At 42.6% G+C, this 18,365-nt stretch overlaps 1 protein-coding gene across 1 annotated transcript in view; it reads right to left on the reverse strand.

The window, feature by feature from the left end:
* Dnah9 (dynein axonemal heavy chain 9) overlaps nucleotides 1-18,365 on the reverse strand; it is a 346,197-nt gene that overhangs the window by 32,531 nt on the left and 295,301 nt on the right. The window contains exons 60-61 of the mRNA XM_059270927.1: nucleotides 9,229-9,422; nucleotides 6,102-6,250 (exon numbers count right to left, since the gene is read on the reverse strand). Of these exons, the coding sequence (XP_059126910.1) occupies nucleotides 6,102-6,250; nucleotides 9,229-9,422 (343 nt within the window). The remainder of the gene's footprint in view (nucleotides 1-6,101; nucleotides 6,251-9,228; nucleotides 9,423-18,365) is intronic.

Raw genomic sequence — 18,365 nt, forward strand, 5'->3', positions numbered from 1 at the left:
GCAGTTATGATAAATGTCTTATGATATTCATTCATTAATTCATTTAACAAATATTTACTGAATGCATTCTCTGTGCTAGTCACATTGTGAGACTCTGGTAAGATGAGGACCAAGATGACACGGTTTCTGACCCCAAGGTTCTTAGTGACAAGCGGGCAGGCAAACATAACATCCAGCAATGAAAGAATGATTAAATTAGAATTGTATTAAGTGCCGTGACACAAATTTAGAGAGTGCCATGAGACTACATAATGGAAAATCAAATGGTTATGCAATGATAAAGTCAGGATAAGCTGATCTTTGTAGGATGAGTGTGGTGGTTTGAAGGAAAATGGCCCCCAAAGGGCCACTATTAGGAGGTGTGGCCTTGTTGGAGTAGGTGTGGTCTTGTTGGAGGAAGTGTATCACTGTGGAGGCAGGCTTTGAGGTCTCATATATGCTCAAGCCACACCCAGTGAGATAGTCCACTTCTTGTTGCCTTTGGATCAAGATATAGAATTCTCCAGCACTATGTCTGCCTGCATGCTGCCATACTCCCGGCTGCCATGCTCCCTGTCATGATGATAATGGACTAAATTTCTGAACTGTAAGCCGTCACCCTAACTCAATGTTTTTTCTTTATAAGAGTTGCCATGGTCATGGTGTCTCTTCACAGCAATAGAAACCCTAACTAAGATAATGAGTAAATACTGCACTGTTGAGAATATTTCATATGAAAAGAGCCATTTGCTGAAATGCTTACAATATGGACATGAATCTAAAAGAGGGAGTCTGGAGGCAGGTAAGATTCAAATCTGGACACAAAGGCCAGGCCCTACAGGCTACATCGGTCATGTGAAGGATGTTTGACTTAACCTTTAGGATGAAGGGAGTCCAGGAGAACATTTTAAGGAGCAGAGTGATATTAAAGGATTTGAGATTTAGTAAGGGGACTCAGCTCATAGAGTAGCAAAGGATTTTCTGGGGAGAAGGGCAGAAATGAGTCAGGAGGTCATCTTGATAAACCCAGTGAGAGATTATGGCCATTCAGCAGAATCCGAAGAAAAATCGAGACAGTTTGATAGAGCTGGGGAAGGGCTATTTAAGATGACCTATTCCTTCTTGGTAACTAATGGTGGCATTCACCAAAAGTAATAGAGTGAAGCTAGAGAAAGATGTGACTCTCCCTTGAACAGACAGCCTCGAGCTGAGCAGATGAGTGAAAAGGACCCACAGGTAGACACAGCTCATGAGAGAATGGAACACAGAGCAGATGATTCCAAAGTCCCAGGGGATAAAAATGGGTTGCCAACTGAGAAACCCACAGACAAAATCAGCTTCTAGAATACAGCAGATACATGTAGCCAAAGTTCTAAGTAGGAATCATTTGGTACCCAGAAAAATTATCCAAGAAATCTGGGGTCGAGCAAGCATTCAGAAATGTTATTTCCTAGGGTTCTTTCCTGATGATGTGTGCCAGCAAAATAAAGATGGGAAATAAGAAATAAGTAGGATTAAAATATATATAACTAAGGTAGAATGTCAAGAAAATAAACCCAGGGATATGAGCTTCCTAGAAAGCTAAAATAGAATTCATTCATATTGTAAGAAGATGCTAATGACTCTAGTAAGAATGCCTACTAGAGTAAAGAGAGAATGCCTTTCAATACACAGAATGAGCATGAAGCTAGTGATAATTATAAATGACATTTATTTCTTTTCTCAAGGGAATGTGCAACTCCAGGAAAAACTGGAAGCTCTCAAAGAAAAACTCCATTTACATATGAAACAAAGTGGAACTTCACATGGGTTTAAACACCTGTAAAATATTCCTTCTGAGGATATCTAGAGATCATAACATGGAACCAAAAACCAGAGAATATGAGTGTGCTGGCTAGTTTTTAAGTTAACGTAACACAGGTATCAGTCATTTTGGAAGATGGAACCTCAATTGAGGGAATGCCCCCATCAGATTGCCTATGGAGAAGTCTGCATATTCCTGATTGATGATAGATGTGAGTGGGCATCCCATAGGGGGTGGTGTCACCACCCTGGGTGGTCCTGGTATATGAAAGCAGGCTGAGCAAGGCATGTGGAACAAGCCAGTAAGCAGCATTCCTCCATATCCTCTGCTTCAGCTCCTGTCTCCAGGTTCCTGCCTTTTGGACTACCTTTGATGATCAACTGCGACATGGAAGAGTAAGCAAAATAAACCTTTTTCTACCAAAGTTGCTTTTCATGATGGTGTTCCAACACAGGAATAGAAACCCTAATTAAGTCAGTGGGCCAGTGAGATGGCTTCGACTCCACCCACTCCATGAAGTTGTCCTCTGACGTCCACATTTGCTAGTGGCCCATATGTCCACTCCCCAACATCATGTGCATGTGTCTTACTGTTTGTCTCAGAGGAGGACTTTTCTATTAACTAGGATAGGGCTATTTATTATTTTCAAGTTTAAATGTGAACACAATAGATTGGGCATGTATAGAATTAATGATAGGAACAGAGGAAAATGACCATACACTCGGCCTTGATTATGGAAAAACAAAATCACAGCTTCACAGTTGAAAAAATGGAAGCCTTAGCTTGTATAGAGGAAAGTCAAGAAGAATTATCTAGAATTTGTGGAGCAAAATATTTCTTTGGGGATGAAGAGATGGCTTAGTTAGTTAAATGCTTGCCATGCAAGCTTGAGGACCTGAGTTCAATTCCTAGAGTCTACATAAACATGTTTGTAATCCTACTGCTGGTAAGGCAGAGATAGTTTGATCTCGGGGGCCTACTGGCCAGCCAGCCTAGCCTATTTGGTGAACTTCAGGCCAATGACAGACTATGTTGGTCTTTTTTTTTTTTCTATTGCTGAGATAAGACACCATGACCACGGCAACTTATCAAAGAATGAGTTTAATTGGGCTGACAGATTCAGAGGGTTAGAGTCCATGATAATGGAATGAAGGCATGGCAGCCGCTGAGGACTCATATCTTGGTTCACAAACAGGAGGTAGAGAACACACTAGGAATGGCAGAGTACATAAGAAATGGCACAAGTCTTTTGAAACTCCAAAGCTCACTCCCAGTGACACACCTCCTCCACCTAGGCCTCACTTCCTAATCCTTCTCAAACAGTCCTACCAACTGGGGACCAAGTATTCAGACACATGAGCCTGTAGGGGCCATTCTGATTCAACAAAGAGATCCTGTCTTTAAAAAAAACAAGATGGATGGCTCATGAGAAATGACATCTGAGGTTGACCTCTGACCTGCACACACACATGCACTCACCTGGACACATACCTACACACACACACACACACACACACACACACACACACACACACACAACTAAGTTTTAGACTAGTATATATATATACCATAGAGGAACTGAACATTTTAATACAGATATCATTAGAGATGTGTTTGTTTACCAACAAATTACATGACTTTGATGACGTGACCAAGGGCCTGAAAGAAATAAAGTACTGAAACTTACTCAGTGAGAACTTGAAACTTAGACTAGGCATAAAATGGCAAGGAGACTTAACTTTTAATTTTAGAACTTCCTGTCTAGAAAAGCCCAAGTTCAGTGGCTTCCTCACTGAGTTCTCCCAAACATTCATAGAAATGGAAGCCAGGTCCCATCATTTGGGTATTTCCCCAGGGTCTAAGTGACTGGAGGCCTGGTATCCAGAGTGGCATTATTGGGAGGTGCTGTGGAACTTTTAAGAGGTGGGACATAGTGAGAGGTCCTTGGGTCATTGAGGGGTCCACCCTTGAGCTCTCTGAGAAGACTGTCATACCTCCAGCAAGCCTGGCCTCTCCTTTCTTCTTCAATGCCTGCGTCTGTGATTGTCCCATTTATGATCCAGAACTCCATCATGGGCTTTCACCAGAGCCTACACTGTTCTGTTAGGACTTTCCACCTCAAAGGTGAGTACACCTCTTTTTCTTAATGACGTTAGCTACCTCAAGTATTTTGTTGTGATGATGAAAATGTGATGAACCCACCAATCCTTCACAAAATCTACACACACACACACACACACACATACACACACGCGCACATGCACATACACACACACACGCACATACACACCCCCCAAAACAAGAGGAGGGAATACTTCCAAATTTAGTCAAATGAATAGATTCCTAGTATTATTCTGTAACTAAAATGAGACAAAGTTTAAGGAAAAGGTAGGACTATATCCTTGATGAAGATACTCACCAATATCCTTTAACAAAATACTGGCAAACTGAATCTAGTAATGTAGAAAATGAATTAAATAGTAGGATCATTCTGAGATCCTTAGAAGGCAAGGTTGGTTTAATTAAACAAGCAAGCAATGTAACATGTTGTATTCATACACTGAAGAAAAATAACCTGCATTATCACCTCACTAGAAGAAGATCAAACATTTGACAAAATCTAACATGTTTTCACAATTAAAGAAAAACTGTAACAAGAAATAGAAACAGCTTCCTGGGTATGATGAAAGATGTCTACAAAAGACTCACAGCTATCATGGTCAATGGGGAAGGTTGAAAGTCTTCCTTCTCCTAAGACCAGGAACAAGATAAAGATACCCAAATTAGACACTTTTATTTAACATCACACTGAAATTCTTATCAGGGCAATCAGGAAAGAAAAAAAAAATAGAAAACATTTAGATTGTAAAAGGTATTATCTCTACTTGTAGAGGACAAAGTCTTATATTTAGAAAATTGTGCATATATGTGTGTTTATGTGTGTATTATGTGTATGTGTAAGTATGTGTGTATGTATATGTGTATATGTGTGTGTATATGTGTGTATGTATGTATATATGTGTATATGCATTTGTATATATGTGTGTATATGTGTATATATATATGTATGTGTGTTACATGTATATGTATGTGTATATATGTATGTGTGTTACATGTATATATTATGTGTGTATATCTATATGTGTGTTGGTGTGTGTGTGTATGTGTGCGTGTGTATGGAATCTAGTATCTAGAAAACCTTAAGCATCTCCATCATAAGAACACAAGACCCAACAGACAAGTTTAGCAACTTTTCTAACAGAAATTTATATATAAAATTTTACCACCAATGAAATTGAGATTAAGAAAATGATTTTATATACAATATTATGAATACAAATGAGAGATATGTACTCTACAAACTGTGCAATACTGTTCAAAAAAGGAACAAAACTTTAAAAATTACATAGAAAGACAATCCATGTTTATGTGTTAGAGCACTTCATATTGTTAAGTTAGTCACATGTCCTCAGTTGACTTACATGGTAATCACAGAAATCCCTACTGAAATCTGAATGGACTTCTCTTTAGTTTTTACAGAACTTGACAAGCCAATTTTAAAAGTTGTGTGCAAACCCAACAGAGGACAAGGACCTGAATCAATCTTACAGAAAAATGTTGGCAGACTCATTTCCTGACTTAAAATTTTACCATGCAGCTCTAATGTCAGTATTACAGTTGGCATACAGAGATCATACATAGATCAACAAAATAGACTGACAGTCCCCAAACAAGCACTTATACTTATGATCAATTTTAAAAAATACTTATTGTTATCTTTATTTATGTGTATGCATCTGTGTGAGTGTATGTTAGTGTGGTGCCTGTGGAGGCCAGAATAGGACATCACATTCCCTGGTCCTAGGATTCCAGATGTTTGTGAGTCATCTGATGTAGGTGCCAGGAACTGAACTCAGGTCCTCTGCAAAAGCAGCAAGTACTCTTAACTGCTGACCTGACCCACTTTTCCTGCTCCAGGCGAACTTCACTTGACAGGGGTTCCCAGGAAATTCAATCTTTCCAAAAGCTGATTCTGAGACAAGGTATCTACAGACCGAAGGACAAAATTGGATGGCTTATTCATACTATATACAACATGAATCACAGGTCTACACAGAATGGCTAAAAAGAAATCCAATCTTCTCTCTAGTTCATGACACTGTGGCTTTGCTTTAGCAATAAGGCTGACTTCTGTCTGGCCTGCAAAGGTAGAGTTTTGCACAGTGAACCTTGAATGTAGAAAAGAGGAAGCAATAGACCTGAAGAATGGAAGGCCACGGACTATTGCAGCCTTGCCTCCAAAGCAAGCTTTGCTTACCGTGGTTTTCCACATCCTTCAGTGGGTCCACCCCCGGAGACAGGATGAAAAACATGGGAGTGGCTGGTCCTGACTCTTCAAACGAGGCTACAAAATCGAGTGCTCTTCCCATTACATATTTGCTTCCTAACTTCTCCTCAACAAAGTCTCTGTAGGAGGAGATAAGCACGTGTGTCACAACATTTGAGAAACACAGGCTTCTAGAAATGAAAAGGCATGTTCAAGCTCATGGGGTTGACAGTTAAAGAGTTAGGACTGGCTTCAACTTCACAACTTGTCAACACTTACTGTCCGTCTTGCTAGTTCCAAGCCATGCATCTAGATCTGGGCTCCTGACTGCTCTCCACCCAGACCATTGCTGCCTCCCTCTGTAGACCTGGTCTCTTCTCACATCATCTCACCCTTTTGGAGAAGGTTAGGACCAATGTCTTTGAATGACTATGGGCAGCTAAATCTAATCTACTCTATATCCCTGCAATGTGTCAACACGTCCAACATTTAAGGTCCCACAGGACTCTTTGACACTCTACTCTTCACTGGTTTTTCTTCCACTCCTGCCCACAATGTTCTTTTCCAAAGTGTCCCATTTTATGTGAAACAAATCCTTCCAGTTTACTAGATGTCTGGACAAACTCCTGACATTCATGGATCCTTCCACTATTCCCCAAGATATAGCTTCTCTTGTATTCCTCTCAGTTGGGCTTGCACTAGATGGATCTCAGTGTGGGCAGTGGCCACATAATGTTCTCTGTCTAATAGTTATCTTCACATCAACACCTTTCACTTGTGTGGCTCCACTGAGACTCATTTCTCCGGGCTGTATCACCACTAGCCATGCACACCAGTACCATCTATCATTCAATTTGGTACTTTTCCCATTCACTCAACACTTGGGCTCTTGGCTCATGAACTTTCCTCCAGGCTGAGTGACGTCAATATCTGTGTTGACAGACCTCAAACCAATTGATTTTCATCCCTCCTCTACCCAGTTCATGGCATCCTTCAATGTATGTCATTACTTGGTGCTGTGGGATGTTCTGTATGGCAAATGTGTTGCTAATTAGTCAATAAATAAAACACTGATTGGCCATTGGCTAGGCAGGAAGTGTAGGCGGGACAAGGAGGAGAATAAAGCTGGGAAGTGGAAGGCTGAGTCAGAGAGACACTGCCAGCTGCCAAGATGACAAACAGCATGTGAAGATGCCGGTAAGCCACGAGCCATGTGGCAAGGTATAGATTAATGGAAATGGATTAATTTAAGCTGTAAGAACAGTTAGCAAGAAGCCTGCCATGGCCATACAGTTTGTAACCAATATAAGTCTTTGTGTTTACTTGGACGGGTCTGAGGCTGTGGGACTGGCAGGTGAGAGAGATTTGCCCTGACAGGCAGAAAAACTAGCTACAACTTGGGATTTTTTTTACAGTCTGAAACAATTAATTCTCTGTCCAAAATCTTCAATCCTTATAGTTATTGATACTATATCTTTATCTCAACAAGCCTTTGCCTGATTGAGTGCCATGAAAGTGCAAGAATTTCAATTTCTTGGCCCCTCTGATGATTTCCCATCAGCCAACTCTTCATCTCACTTCTTTTATCTAGCATAGATGCTGTGTCTTATAATTCCTTTCCTTAAAAAGTAATGTCTTTAGGTATAATAAATTTACCAAGTTGTGCAACCTTCTTGACAGTCCAGTATTAGAATATTTTCATTGCACCAGGGAGAACTTTCACATTCAGATACTTTCCAAGTGGTTGCTAAGCCGCTTTCTGCCTCTGTAGACTCCATGGCCTTTGACTTCTAATCATATCCCAACCTGCCTTTCTCAACTCTTATTTCACTGCTTTGAAGTCAATGGAACTTTAGCCTAGGAGCCTTATACCTCTGACTCTTACATCTATGGGGGAAAACATCCAATGGGGATATCTGGCACCACTACAAATGTAGCTTTGGGAATTTTTGCATTTCCCTGGCCATACTTCTGTCTTATTTCTCCTCGGCTTCCCTTCATCCCTCCATCATTTGCTCCCCCCTCTCCTGTTCTTTCTCTCTTTTGAGACAGGGTCTCCTGTATCCCAGGCTGGTCTCAAACTTCCTATGAAGCCAAGGATGACCTTGAACTTCTGATGATCCTCCTGCCTCTACCTCCTGAGTGCTGGGATTAGAGGCTTGTGCCACCATACCCAGTTTATGTGGCGCTGGGGATCTAGCTGTGGGCTGCACGCATGCTAGGCAAGCACTACGCCAACTGAGCTATATCTCTATCCCCTTCTTTCTCATTTTCACAGATTCTTGTTCTTTTTTTGCTTATGTGTGGTATGTGTGCATGGATGCATGTTCACATACATGTGGGTGCATGCATATGTATGAGTGCACATGCATATGTGTGCATGTTCTTGTGGAGGGCCAAAGTTGACATTAAACAGCTTTTTCAATTGCTCCCCACCTTACATATTGAGACAGGGTCTCTCACTGGTACCCAGACCTCACTGATTCTGACTAGCTGGCTTTGGCTTGCTCTAGGGAATCCCTGTCTCTGTGCCCATTCACTAGGCCTACAGGAAGGCTGTCACACCCATCCAGCGCGTGTGTGGGTTCTGAGGTTCCAGAGTCTGGTCCTCACACTTGCCTGGTATACATTACCATCTCTCTAGCCACAGACCTCTTTTCAAGCCTTCTCCATTCTCTGATTTTAGCTCCATGTAGCTGATAATCCTACTTCTCAGAGAAGTTAGAAGTCAAATATCCTTATTGATTCTCTGCCATCTATTTATCAATCTCAGAATATAACCACCTCACTCTGTTTCTGTGATGCTAAAAGTAGAATCTCCACATGCTTTCTGGATCCCTCCATCTTTCTTCATATTACCGGTGATTGGCATCTTTTTCAATGCTGAGATTGATGAATATCTCTCTTCCCCCAAACTTTCTATTAAGACATCAAGACAACCAATGGCATACCTAAAACAGATGCCATACCCAAGTCAACTGGTCTCATGGGTTTTAGTCTTGGTACAAAGATGCCCATTACTATATGAACATGGCCTTGAAGTTCAGCTATGCCAGGCTGGTCTTCCTAAGATTGCCCTGTACACATGCCTTCCCAGAGCCTGTGGTCTGCCCCATACCGCATGGCATAGGTCATCCGGTCAGGCCTCATGACCCTCATCATGCAGAGGCGCTGCAGGGCTGACTTGTTCTTCCAGTCCTGGGGGAACTTCTCCTTCTCGGGACACTCAGACTCCACAAACTTTTTCCAGCTTTTGGCGGAGCCTTCAATGTCTCGATCCAGATTGCAGAATTCTTCCATTGATGAAAGGGCCTAGGGAATGTCAGAGAATCTTGTTCTAAAATGCAGTTTCTCTAGACAGCTGTGCATTGGGGGTGGAGGGCTAAGAGGCAAGTGGCACTCTTTGCACAAACAGGTCTCATTCATAGTCTGGTCTGGAGTCTTGGTTCTCCCTCTAGAAAAAGTCAAGAAAGTGGAAGACTATACACAAGCTCATCCATAACACACTGCCTGCCAATACCATACAGCGGTTGCAAATAAAATGTTTGTGACTGGGTCACACCCAGCAGCACACTGTTCCATCGGAAATGGGTCAAAGTAGGTGCTGCAGTTTTTGAGGTCCCAGAGCCCCAACACCTAAGTCAGAGAGGTTTCCTTGCATTTTCATACTCACTGTACCACCACACTGTCCATCCATCTCTCAAATGTCTCTAGAATGTCAATTCAGCATTTCCACAGACTGCTTGGTCCATAAGCATCAACTTCAAATACAGAACATTTCATGCCCCTCTCCAAGGTGTCGTTCTCCATCCCATCCCATTTGAGCTTTCCTGCATCAACCTCGGGTGTGTGCCCAACTCTACTAACTCAATTCAGGTTCTCTTCTCTTCTCCACTAACTTTGGCGCCTTCCTTTTCTAATGCCGATCATGCCTCTTATTTGTTGAGGCTCTACAAAGTCCTGTTCAAAGTCAGCAGACACAGCACATCCGCTTGTAGATTAGAGCAGGATGTCCTTGCACCATTTTTGTAGCATACTTACAGCTGTTCACAGAGCTGAACTTGCCACTCAACAATCGCTCAACTTGTAGATGTCTGATTCCAGATAGCACGCATCTTATCCCTTTTTCCTCCTCCTATTTGGGAAGGCTAGGAAGTAAGCCAGGGCACTCCTTCCTCTGAAGCTGAAGGGAACCTGTATCGTGTATCCTCTGTCCATGCACAGGCGCCTCTACCCTGGCCCATTCATAGCTCCTACCACCCCAATGCTGTCTTCTTTCCTGGATTGCTAGCCTTTTTTGCACTACTTAGAAGCTCCCTTTTTCCTTCCAGAAGACTTCATTCTGACAGTAGTATAAAGTACTTTGATCATATTTATCTCCTTCCCCCAACTTCTTCCAGATCCACTCCCATCTTTCTACCTATCCTGTAGGGTAAAAAGGCCAGCCAAAGAAACACACCCTGGCTCTGCACTTCCCCGACTCCCCTCCACCCCCAAACAACTGAGCAAGAAACCAACCAATCCCTGAGCAGGAAAATCAACCATCTCTGAGCTTATCCAAGCTCAGGGATTGAAATCTCACTAATTGCCACCCTGAAAATCTTCACCCTGGAAACATTCCGCCTTAAGAAGCCCTATATAAGCCCTGTGCCTGTTCAGCCCTTTTCCATCCTGGCAGAGGCAGCCACTCTCCTGGATTCCTCCCTCCCAAATAAATAAATCTCTCGAATGAGTTTTGGGTGAAGACCTTCTTTCACCAGAGTGGTGTGGAGCAGAGAAGCAATGGACATCTCTGCTGGGAAACTCCCCTTAGTGGAGGGAGCAGAGGAGTAACAATTTTTATGGAGCAGGAGCAAACTGCTACATTTCTGAGGAGGTTTTCCCCGTTAGCAGAGTGAAGCCCAGAAGTAAAAATTTTCACCAGAGCAGAGAAGCAAGGGACATCTCTGCTGGTAGAAACTCTCCGAGCGGAGTAGAGCAGAGCTTAGTTGTAAGGGCTCTCTTTGAGAGGAGCAGAATTGCTACATTCCTTTGAGGAAACCATCCCCGACCGACCGGAACACAGATACAGGTATAGTCTGACTCCTGACAGTCAGGATACCTTTCTTCTCAGAGCTGTAACACTTGCACACCAAACTTTGTTTTCTCTCTCTCTCTTTCTCTCTCTCTATCCCCAAATTGAGTCCAAGTTGTGTTTCCCATATACTCTTGAGTATAGTGCCTCTCCTGGAGTGTGGCAAACCTACCACAAGTCACCCTCCTAAAGACAATTGAATCTTCCTTTCCCAGAGGCTATCAAAAGCCAATAGACCTACAGGTAGGGAACTACCTCTCTCCCTCCATGCTGGGGTTTTGTCTGGTTAAGCCGACATGGGCCTTGTGCATGTGCTCACAGTCACTATGAGATATGTGCAACTGCCCTGTTATGTCCAGAAAATGAATATTGTCTACTTGCAGTTATCTACCGTTTCCTCTGGCTCTTGAGATCTTTCCATCCTTTCTTCTGCAAAGATCCCTGACACTCTAGGTAAGGGATGTAAAGTAGATGGTCCGTTTCAGGGCATGGAAAGAGTAGTAAATCCTATTATACTGTCTTAATATATCTATGGTATCATCAGTCTTGATATTGAAAATTTGGGTGGGTATTACGGCTTAAACATAGCTTTTGTTTTGAAACCTTAACCCCCAGCTTGTGGCATTATTTTGGAAACTTGGAGTAAGGGCTAGTTGGAAGAAGGTTTCTGGGAGTGGATATTTGTGGGTATATTATCCCTGGCCACCTTCTGTCTTGCTCTCTGCTTTCTGGTCTACCTTGGTGTAAATCAAGCTGTCCTTCACACCTTCCCCACTCTAATGAACTGAGCTCTCTACCATCATGAACCAAAATTAATATTGCCACCTTAATCTGTGCTGTTAGGTATTTCATCATAGTGATATAAAGCAAAGGTCGGTGGGGATTTGACATAGACCCACCCCCTTATACATTTAGCGATGGGTAGTGCTTCTACTCTGCCTTTATATTTCATTTCTCCAACAGTAGAATGAGGGTCTAAAGCACCTATATAATGCAATGAAGGTTAAGGAGCTCAAAACTATCATTATTTAAATCCATCCATCCATTCAGTCATATAATCTTTCAGCATTAATGTCCTACTACATTCCAAATCAGAATACAGTAGTGTGTGTGTGTGGGGGAATAGATACATGTCTTCAAGTAGCTTTCAGTTTTAGGGAGAAAGGAGATGAGGGAAGTCTTGGAAAGCATGTAGGGTTCTGTTAGGTTGGCACAAAGACCGAGAAAATGAGAATGCATTTAAAGGAAGGATAAAAAATGGGCCCAAACCTGGAGGGTGGGATGGGACTGTGAAAACATGACAGCTGCAGAGAATCCTTCCTGGGAACAAGGACATAGGAAGGCTGCAGAAGGACACAGACACTGGCCTTGGTGTGCCTGCACTCTTCTCCTGAGGGGATGAACATACATCTTTTCACCAGGGTTCTGTAGATTACTGATTCCACCCCAGCTACATCGTGTGAGAAATACCTTCTTTCATGACAAGTGGTGAGGGGTGCTATGAGGAAAGATGGATGAAGCCCAGGGACACAGAGTTCAGTCCTACCACCAGCATTTACAGCCCACAGAACTTGCAGTTTTCTTGGACTTTGGTTTTGTTTATGCAAAAAATGAGGCCAGGGGATCAAGTGCTGTAGTGGGTAGCTGTTCTAGCTATGACCTTGAAGCACCACCCCTAGTGAGGTGGCAGGTAACTATTATACCTGCCTATGACCTTGAAGTACATGCCCTGGGGCATGGTCAATTGGAACCCTTAAGACCTGGGATGCACATGCCCAGTGCTCTCTTTTCTCCTTCATGGGACTTGGATGCTGGGATGATCTCAAGCAGAAGAACAGCATGGGACCATGCCTCATCCTTCCAGGATCCTGCAACAATTCCTCTATTCTGTCTAGTGAGTTTTCCTTCCCTAATAAATTTCTTTGCCTTTTAAGCAGACTCCATGGATTTCTCACATTAAAGTGTCATATCTTATATTCTAACCTAGACACAAAACTTTGAAGACTATGGAGGTTTGCTAGCTATTGGATTTCAACTGCCACATTCTTTGTCTCTAATTCCTACAAGATTGTGAATTAGCTGTGGGCAAGAACTTCCTCAGGCATGGGCAGCCTTTGGGAAGTGTTTAATTAAGGAAGTCTGACATCTGCAGAGCCACAGGAGGGCTGGGGCAGGGGCAGGGGCTGGGGGAAGGGGATGGGGATTGGGATAGGGCTGGGACTGGGCTGGGGCTGGTCAAAGCTACAGCTGCTGTCATTCTCTCTGTGTGCTGTGGAGCTGACTCTCCTCTACTTCCAGGCTGCCCCGCTTCACTTCTCAGCCTGCAGCATCATTAACCCTTTCCTGCCCAATTACCCTTTCTGTGTCTCCACAAAACAGAGCAAATTACACCATGACCAGAGCTCCCAGTTGCCAGGCCTGGGTCGGAAACCACATCCTTGAAGCTCTTTGGTGAACACAATTGCACCATTTAATCTCCCAAATGAGGGGAAGGGATTTCTAGCCTTCTAATAAGCTAAATGGAAATGACTAATTAACCTAATTACTTTGGACTGTGCAGCAAAATACAACAGTGCTAAATTGGCATCCAGAGTGGCAATGAGGGGCCTTTTCAAAGGCAGACAAAGAAATTCAGCCCAGATGAGATTTTTCTAATGAAGAACAGAACATGCCCATTACCTGAAAGTTCAACATTTGAGGGGACTGAAAACATCCTTACAAAGGATCACAATAAAAGCAGGATTTTATCACAAAAATGTCATTCATTACCTGCTTATTAGTCTTCTGGGGAAGGAAGCAAGGCAATCAACCTTCCTCATTAGATAGAATCCTTTAAAATGTTTCTTCTTCTTTTTTTTTTTTATTATTTCCTATTCAATTATACTCAGTTTGCTTCTTTAGGCTAAAATCCAAGCGTAGACTGGAAAAGCATTCATCAAAGGCTTCCACGATATGTATCACACATTGCTTTGTGCCTTACCTGTGCACATCCCAGGCTGTGCCTGAGTTTGATGGACCTGGGTCTGTTGTTCCCCATAACAAACTCAGAGAGAGGGGGAAAGAGATAAAGCTTTGCTCATTTGCAGAAGACTTTAAACAGCCAGATGAGCTCAGCCTACAAAGCAAAACACAAAAGTAGAGGGAAGCCAAGCCAAGCCAAGAAGGCATTCTGTGAAAGGAGGGGTGGAAATAACCTCTAGACCAGCTTGAGGTAAGCTGTGTAAGATGGGCGCCTCAGCGTCCCGACTGCTGGGATTAAAAAGATATGCACGTCCATTTGCAGCAGCCCCATTGCTTTGGGGCCTTCTTCACTTTTGCCATGGAGGGCGTAGTGGGAAAAAATACAGAGAAAGTCAACAGGATTTGGTCCAGTTGGGCAGTTTCCAGTGCCTGGAAGTTTTTCTTTTTGTGGACAGATTCTATTAGGCACACCCGCATCAGCCACAGCGTGCATGTCCCTTATATTGGGGGAAATTGCTCATCAGGATTATTATGAGTTGTGTTCTTCAAAAGATATAGTGAAGAATTATCCTCCAGCACAGTTTGCCTTTCAATAAAATTAAATGTAAAGAATTAATAGGGTCTTTGTAGGTGTGCTCAATTTAAAATGGTTTTACTAGGGTGGGCCCTAATCCACTGGGACTGGGGCCTTTCCGAGAAGGAGAAAGCCACAGAGGTATACAGAGGGAAGGCAGCTCTGTGCTGACTGTGCTGCTGAAGACTGAGACGGGGTCTCTGGGCCCCTAACTGAGGAATGCCAGAGGCTACCAGACACTGGAAGATGCAAAGACAAGTCCTGCCCAGAGGATTTGGAGGCAGCCTGGTTCTGCCTACATCATCACTTCCGACTTCTAGGCTCTCCAACTGTACGGTTCTGTCATTTCAGGAAACTCGGCATATAGTGCTGGACAACAGCAGCCTGTGAAGCAAACACCGCCATGCTGTGGGGTAGCGTTCTGTATGCTGTGAATATGTGCTGCTCTGATTGGTTGATAAATAAGATGCTGATTGGCCAGTAGCCAGGTAGAAAGTATAGGTGGGACAAACAGATGAGGAGAATTCTGGGGAGAAGAAGGGCTGAGTCAGGAGTCATCAGACAAACACAGAGAAATCAGGATGTCAAGGCAGAACTGAGAAAAGGTGCGAAGCCACATGGCTAAACATAAGACAAGAATTATGGATTAATTTAAGTGTAAGAGCTAGTCAGTAATAAGCCTAAGCGAATGGCCAAGGAGTTATAATTAATATAAGGTTCTGAGTGATTTTTTTATAAGTGGGCCACGGGACTGTGGGGGTCTGGTGGGACCAGAGAAACAATCTGACTAGACTGCCACAGCCATCAGTGGATTCTGACTACTAAACATTCACTTTGTGGAAGATGTTATGATGGTTGTTTTGCAGATAAGGAAACAAAGAGTTAGATAACATGCCAGAGCACCCCCCCCAACACACACACACTCAGAACACACTCACATTCACATATACACACTCTCACACACACACTTACACTCACATGCACATACACACACTCTTTCTTCCTCTCTCTCTCATACACACACACACTCACAACACACTCACATATACATACATACTCTCTCTCACACACAATACATTCATACTCATATACACATAGTTTCTCTCTCTGTCTCTCTGTCTCTGTCTCTCTGTCACTGTCTCTGTCTCTGTCTCTGTCTCTGTCTCTGTCTCTGTCTCTCTGTCTCACACACACACTCTTACACTTGGATCCAGGTATGCCAGAATCAGAGTCTGTGTGAACTAGTCCATCTCCATTGCTGCTCTTGGTCTGCACATGGGTTCATTCAGAACTGCTTTTAGAACATATTTCCATAAAGGCAGCAGACTCTGAGTCAGGATTTCCAAGTCCAACAAGGTAGCCACTGGCCATGAGGAATATTGAGAACTTGAGACAGGGTTAGTGTGACGGAAGGACTGTTTGTTTGTTTGTTTTTGTTTGTTTTCAGACAGGGCTTCTCTGTGTAACCCTGGCTGTCTTGGAACTCACTTTATAGACTGGGCTGTCCTCGAACTCACAGAAATCCACCGGCCTCTGCCTCCCAAGTGCTGGGATTGAAGGTGTGTGCTGCCACCACCTGGTGGGACTGGTTTTTTTAAAGAGGCTTCTCTCTGTAGTCCTTGGTTGTCTTTGACATCCTAAACTCAAGAGATCCTCCTACTTCAGAGTTTAGACAGCTGGGACTATACAGGCAAATGCCACTTGCCTGGCTCAGAGACTTAATTTTCAACTGTATTTGAATGATTTTACAGCTTAAGTGCAGAAACTTGAACTCACGTTAGTAATTAGAAAACTTATAGAGGAGTGTTTGGAACAATTTGGATGCATAAGCCAACTGTTTCAACAATAATATAAAATCTAAATACAAATATTTTGGAAGAAAAGTTAACATCTGAGTTGAATATCCATGTGCAAAATATTCAGCAGGTTTCAAAGACAGTGTGAAAGCAAAATATCTCATTAATAATAGTTATTGTTTGACTATTAAATAATCTAACAAAGACTCATTCTAAAAGGATTGGTTGTTACATCTGGAGCCATTGAGGGATGAAGGAAGGTTTGGGAGGTAAGGCCCAGTGGCAAGAAGCTGGGTCACTAAAGGTGAAGCCCCTGAAGGGGTGAATGGCCTCTCCCTCTCTGTTTGTTTTTTGCCTACCATGAGCTTTCCTCTATCCCATGATGCACTGCTTCACCACAGGCCCAAAAGCAATGGGAATGCTGAGAATAGATGTGTGTATCTTTAATTGCAGGAAGCTGAGGCAGAGGACTGTGAAATTCTGTCTTAAAATAATAAATGCATGTGTAAATTCCATAATGAAACTGATCACTTTGTGTGCTAATGATAATTAAAAACACAACAGGAAGAAAAATGAAAGAAATGGGGGCTAAGAGGCCATGGACAGAAACCTCTAAAATTGTGAGCCAAACATATATTTCCTCATTTTCAGCTTATTTTGCTCCTATGCTGGGGATGGGCCTTGTCATTGTATGCTAGAAGTATGTGATTTATTTTTTATTTTATCGGAGCTCACGGTTAAGAGATAAGTGAATCTCACAGAAGAGTCACACTTTTGAATAGTGTTAGGGCTCTTGGAGACTATGAAGACTTTAAGAAATGGACTGAATACATCTTGCATTATGAGATGGCCAAGAGCTTTTGGGGACAAGTAATGGAAGATTATGGCTTGAAGGTGATGTGTCTGGGTGTCCACTTGACAAGAATTAGAATTGGGATGGTTAATTTTGATTGACAACTTGATAGGATTTAAAGTCTCCATGAAAACGAGCCTCTGGGCATGCTTGTAAAGAAGTTTCTAGACTGGGTTAAGTGAGTTGGGAAGACCGACCCTGAAGGTATACTGCACCATTCCATGTGCTAAGTACTGGGCTAACTAAACAAGAGGAAGTGAATGGAGTACCAGTATTCCTCTCTCTGTTTTCTGGACTGTGGATGCCATGTGACCAGCTGCCCACTTTCCCACCATGAATGACTCAAACTAGGAGCCAAAGTAAACTCTTTAAGTTTATCTGTCAGGTGTTGTACATCAACGAGGAAGGTAGTTAACGCAGTCTGAAAGACTGTGTAAGAACAGCTAGAGATTCTTTAAGAAGGAAGTTAGGGAAGTATTTTGAGTGACAGTAGCATTAGCAGAATTAGCCTTGAATTTCCCAAGATGACTCCTCTGATGTGGGCAGCATGCTTATAAATGATTACATCCTGGGTATAAATCGGCTTGGATTAACCTTAAGGGAATTAGGATGAGTCGATGGTCTAATCTGTAAAGGTTATATACTGTGTTTCTGTTCACATGACATCCCTGAGGTAAAAAATAATTCTGCAAATGGAGAACAGGCTGGTGGTTGATTGGTACCAAGGGTAGAAGGAGCCAACTGGGAGTCTTTGTAATGACAGGACTTTCTGAATTTTGATAGTAGTGATTATTACACCTGCCTAATCTGGTATGAGAAGAGGAAAAACATATAAAATAAAGGGGTATTCCGTTCACAACAGCAAGCCAAATCAATTGATAAAATGTTTAAGAGTGCATATGATAAAACCAAATATACACAGGTACATACATCACACACCCATAAAAGAACATAGGACAGTATTCCAAGGATTAGACATTATAGGAAACAGGGTATG

Source organism: Peromyscus eremicus, chromosome 8a (genome assembly GCF_949786415.1).
Source record: "Peromyscus eremicus chromosome 8a, PerEre_H2_v1, whole genome shotgun sequence".
Lineage (NCBI taxonomy): Eukaryota > Metazoa > Chordata > Mammalia > Rodentia > Cricetidae > Peromyscus > Peromyscus eremicus.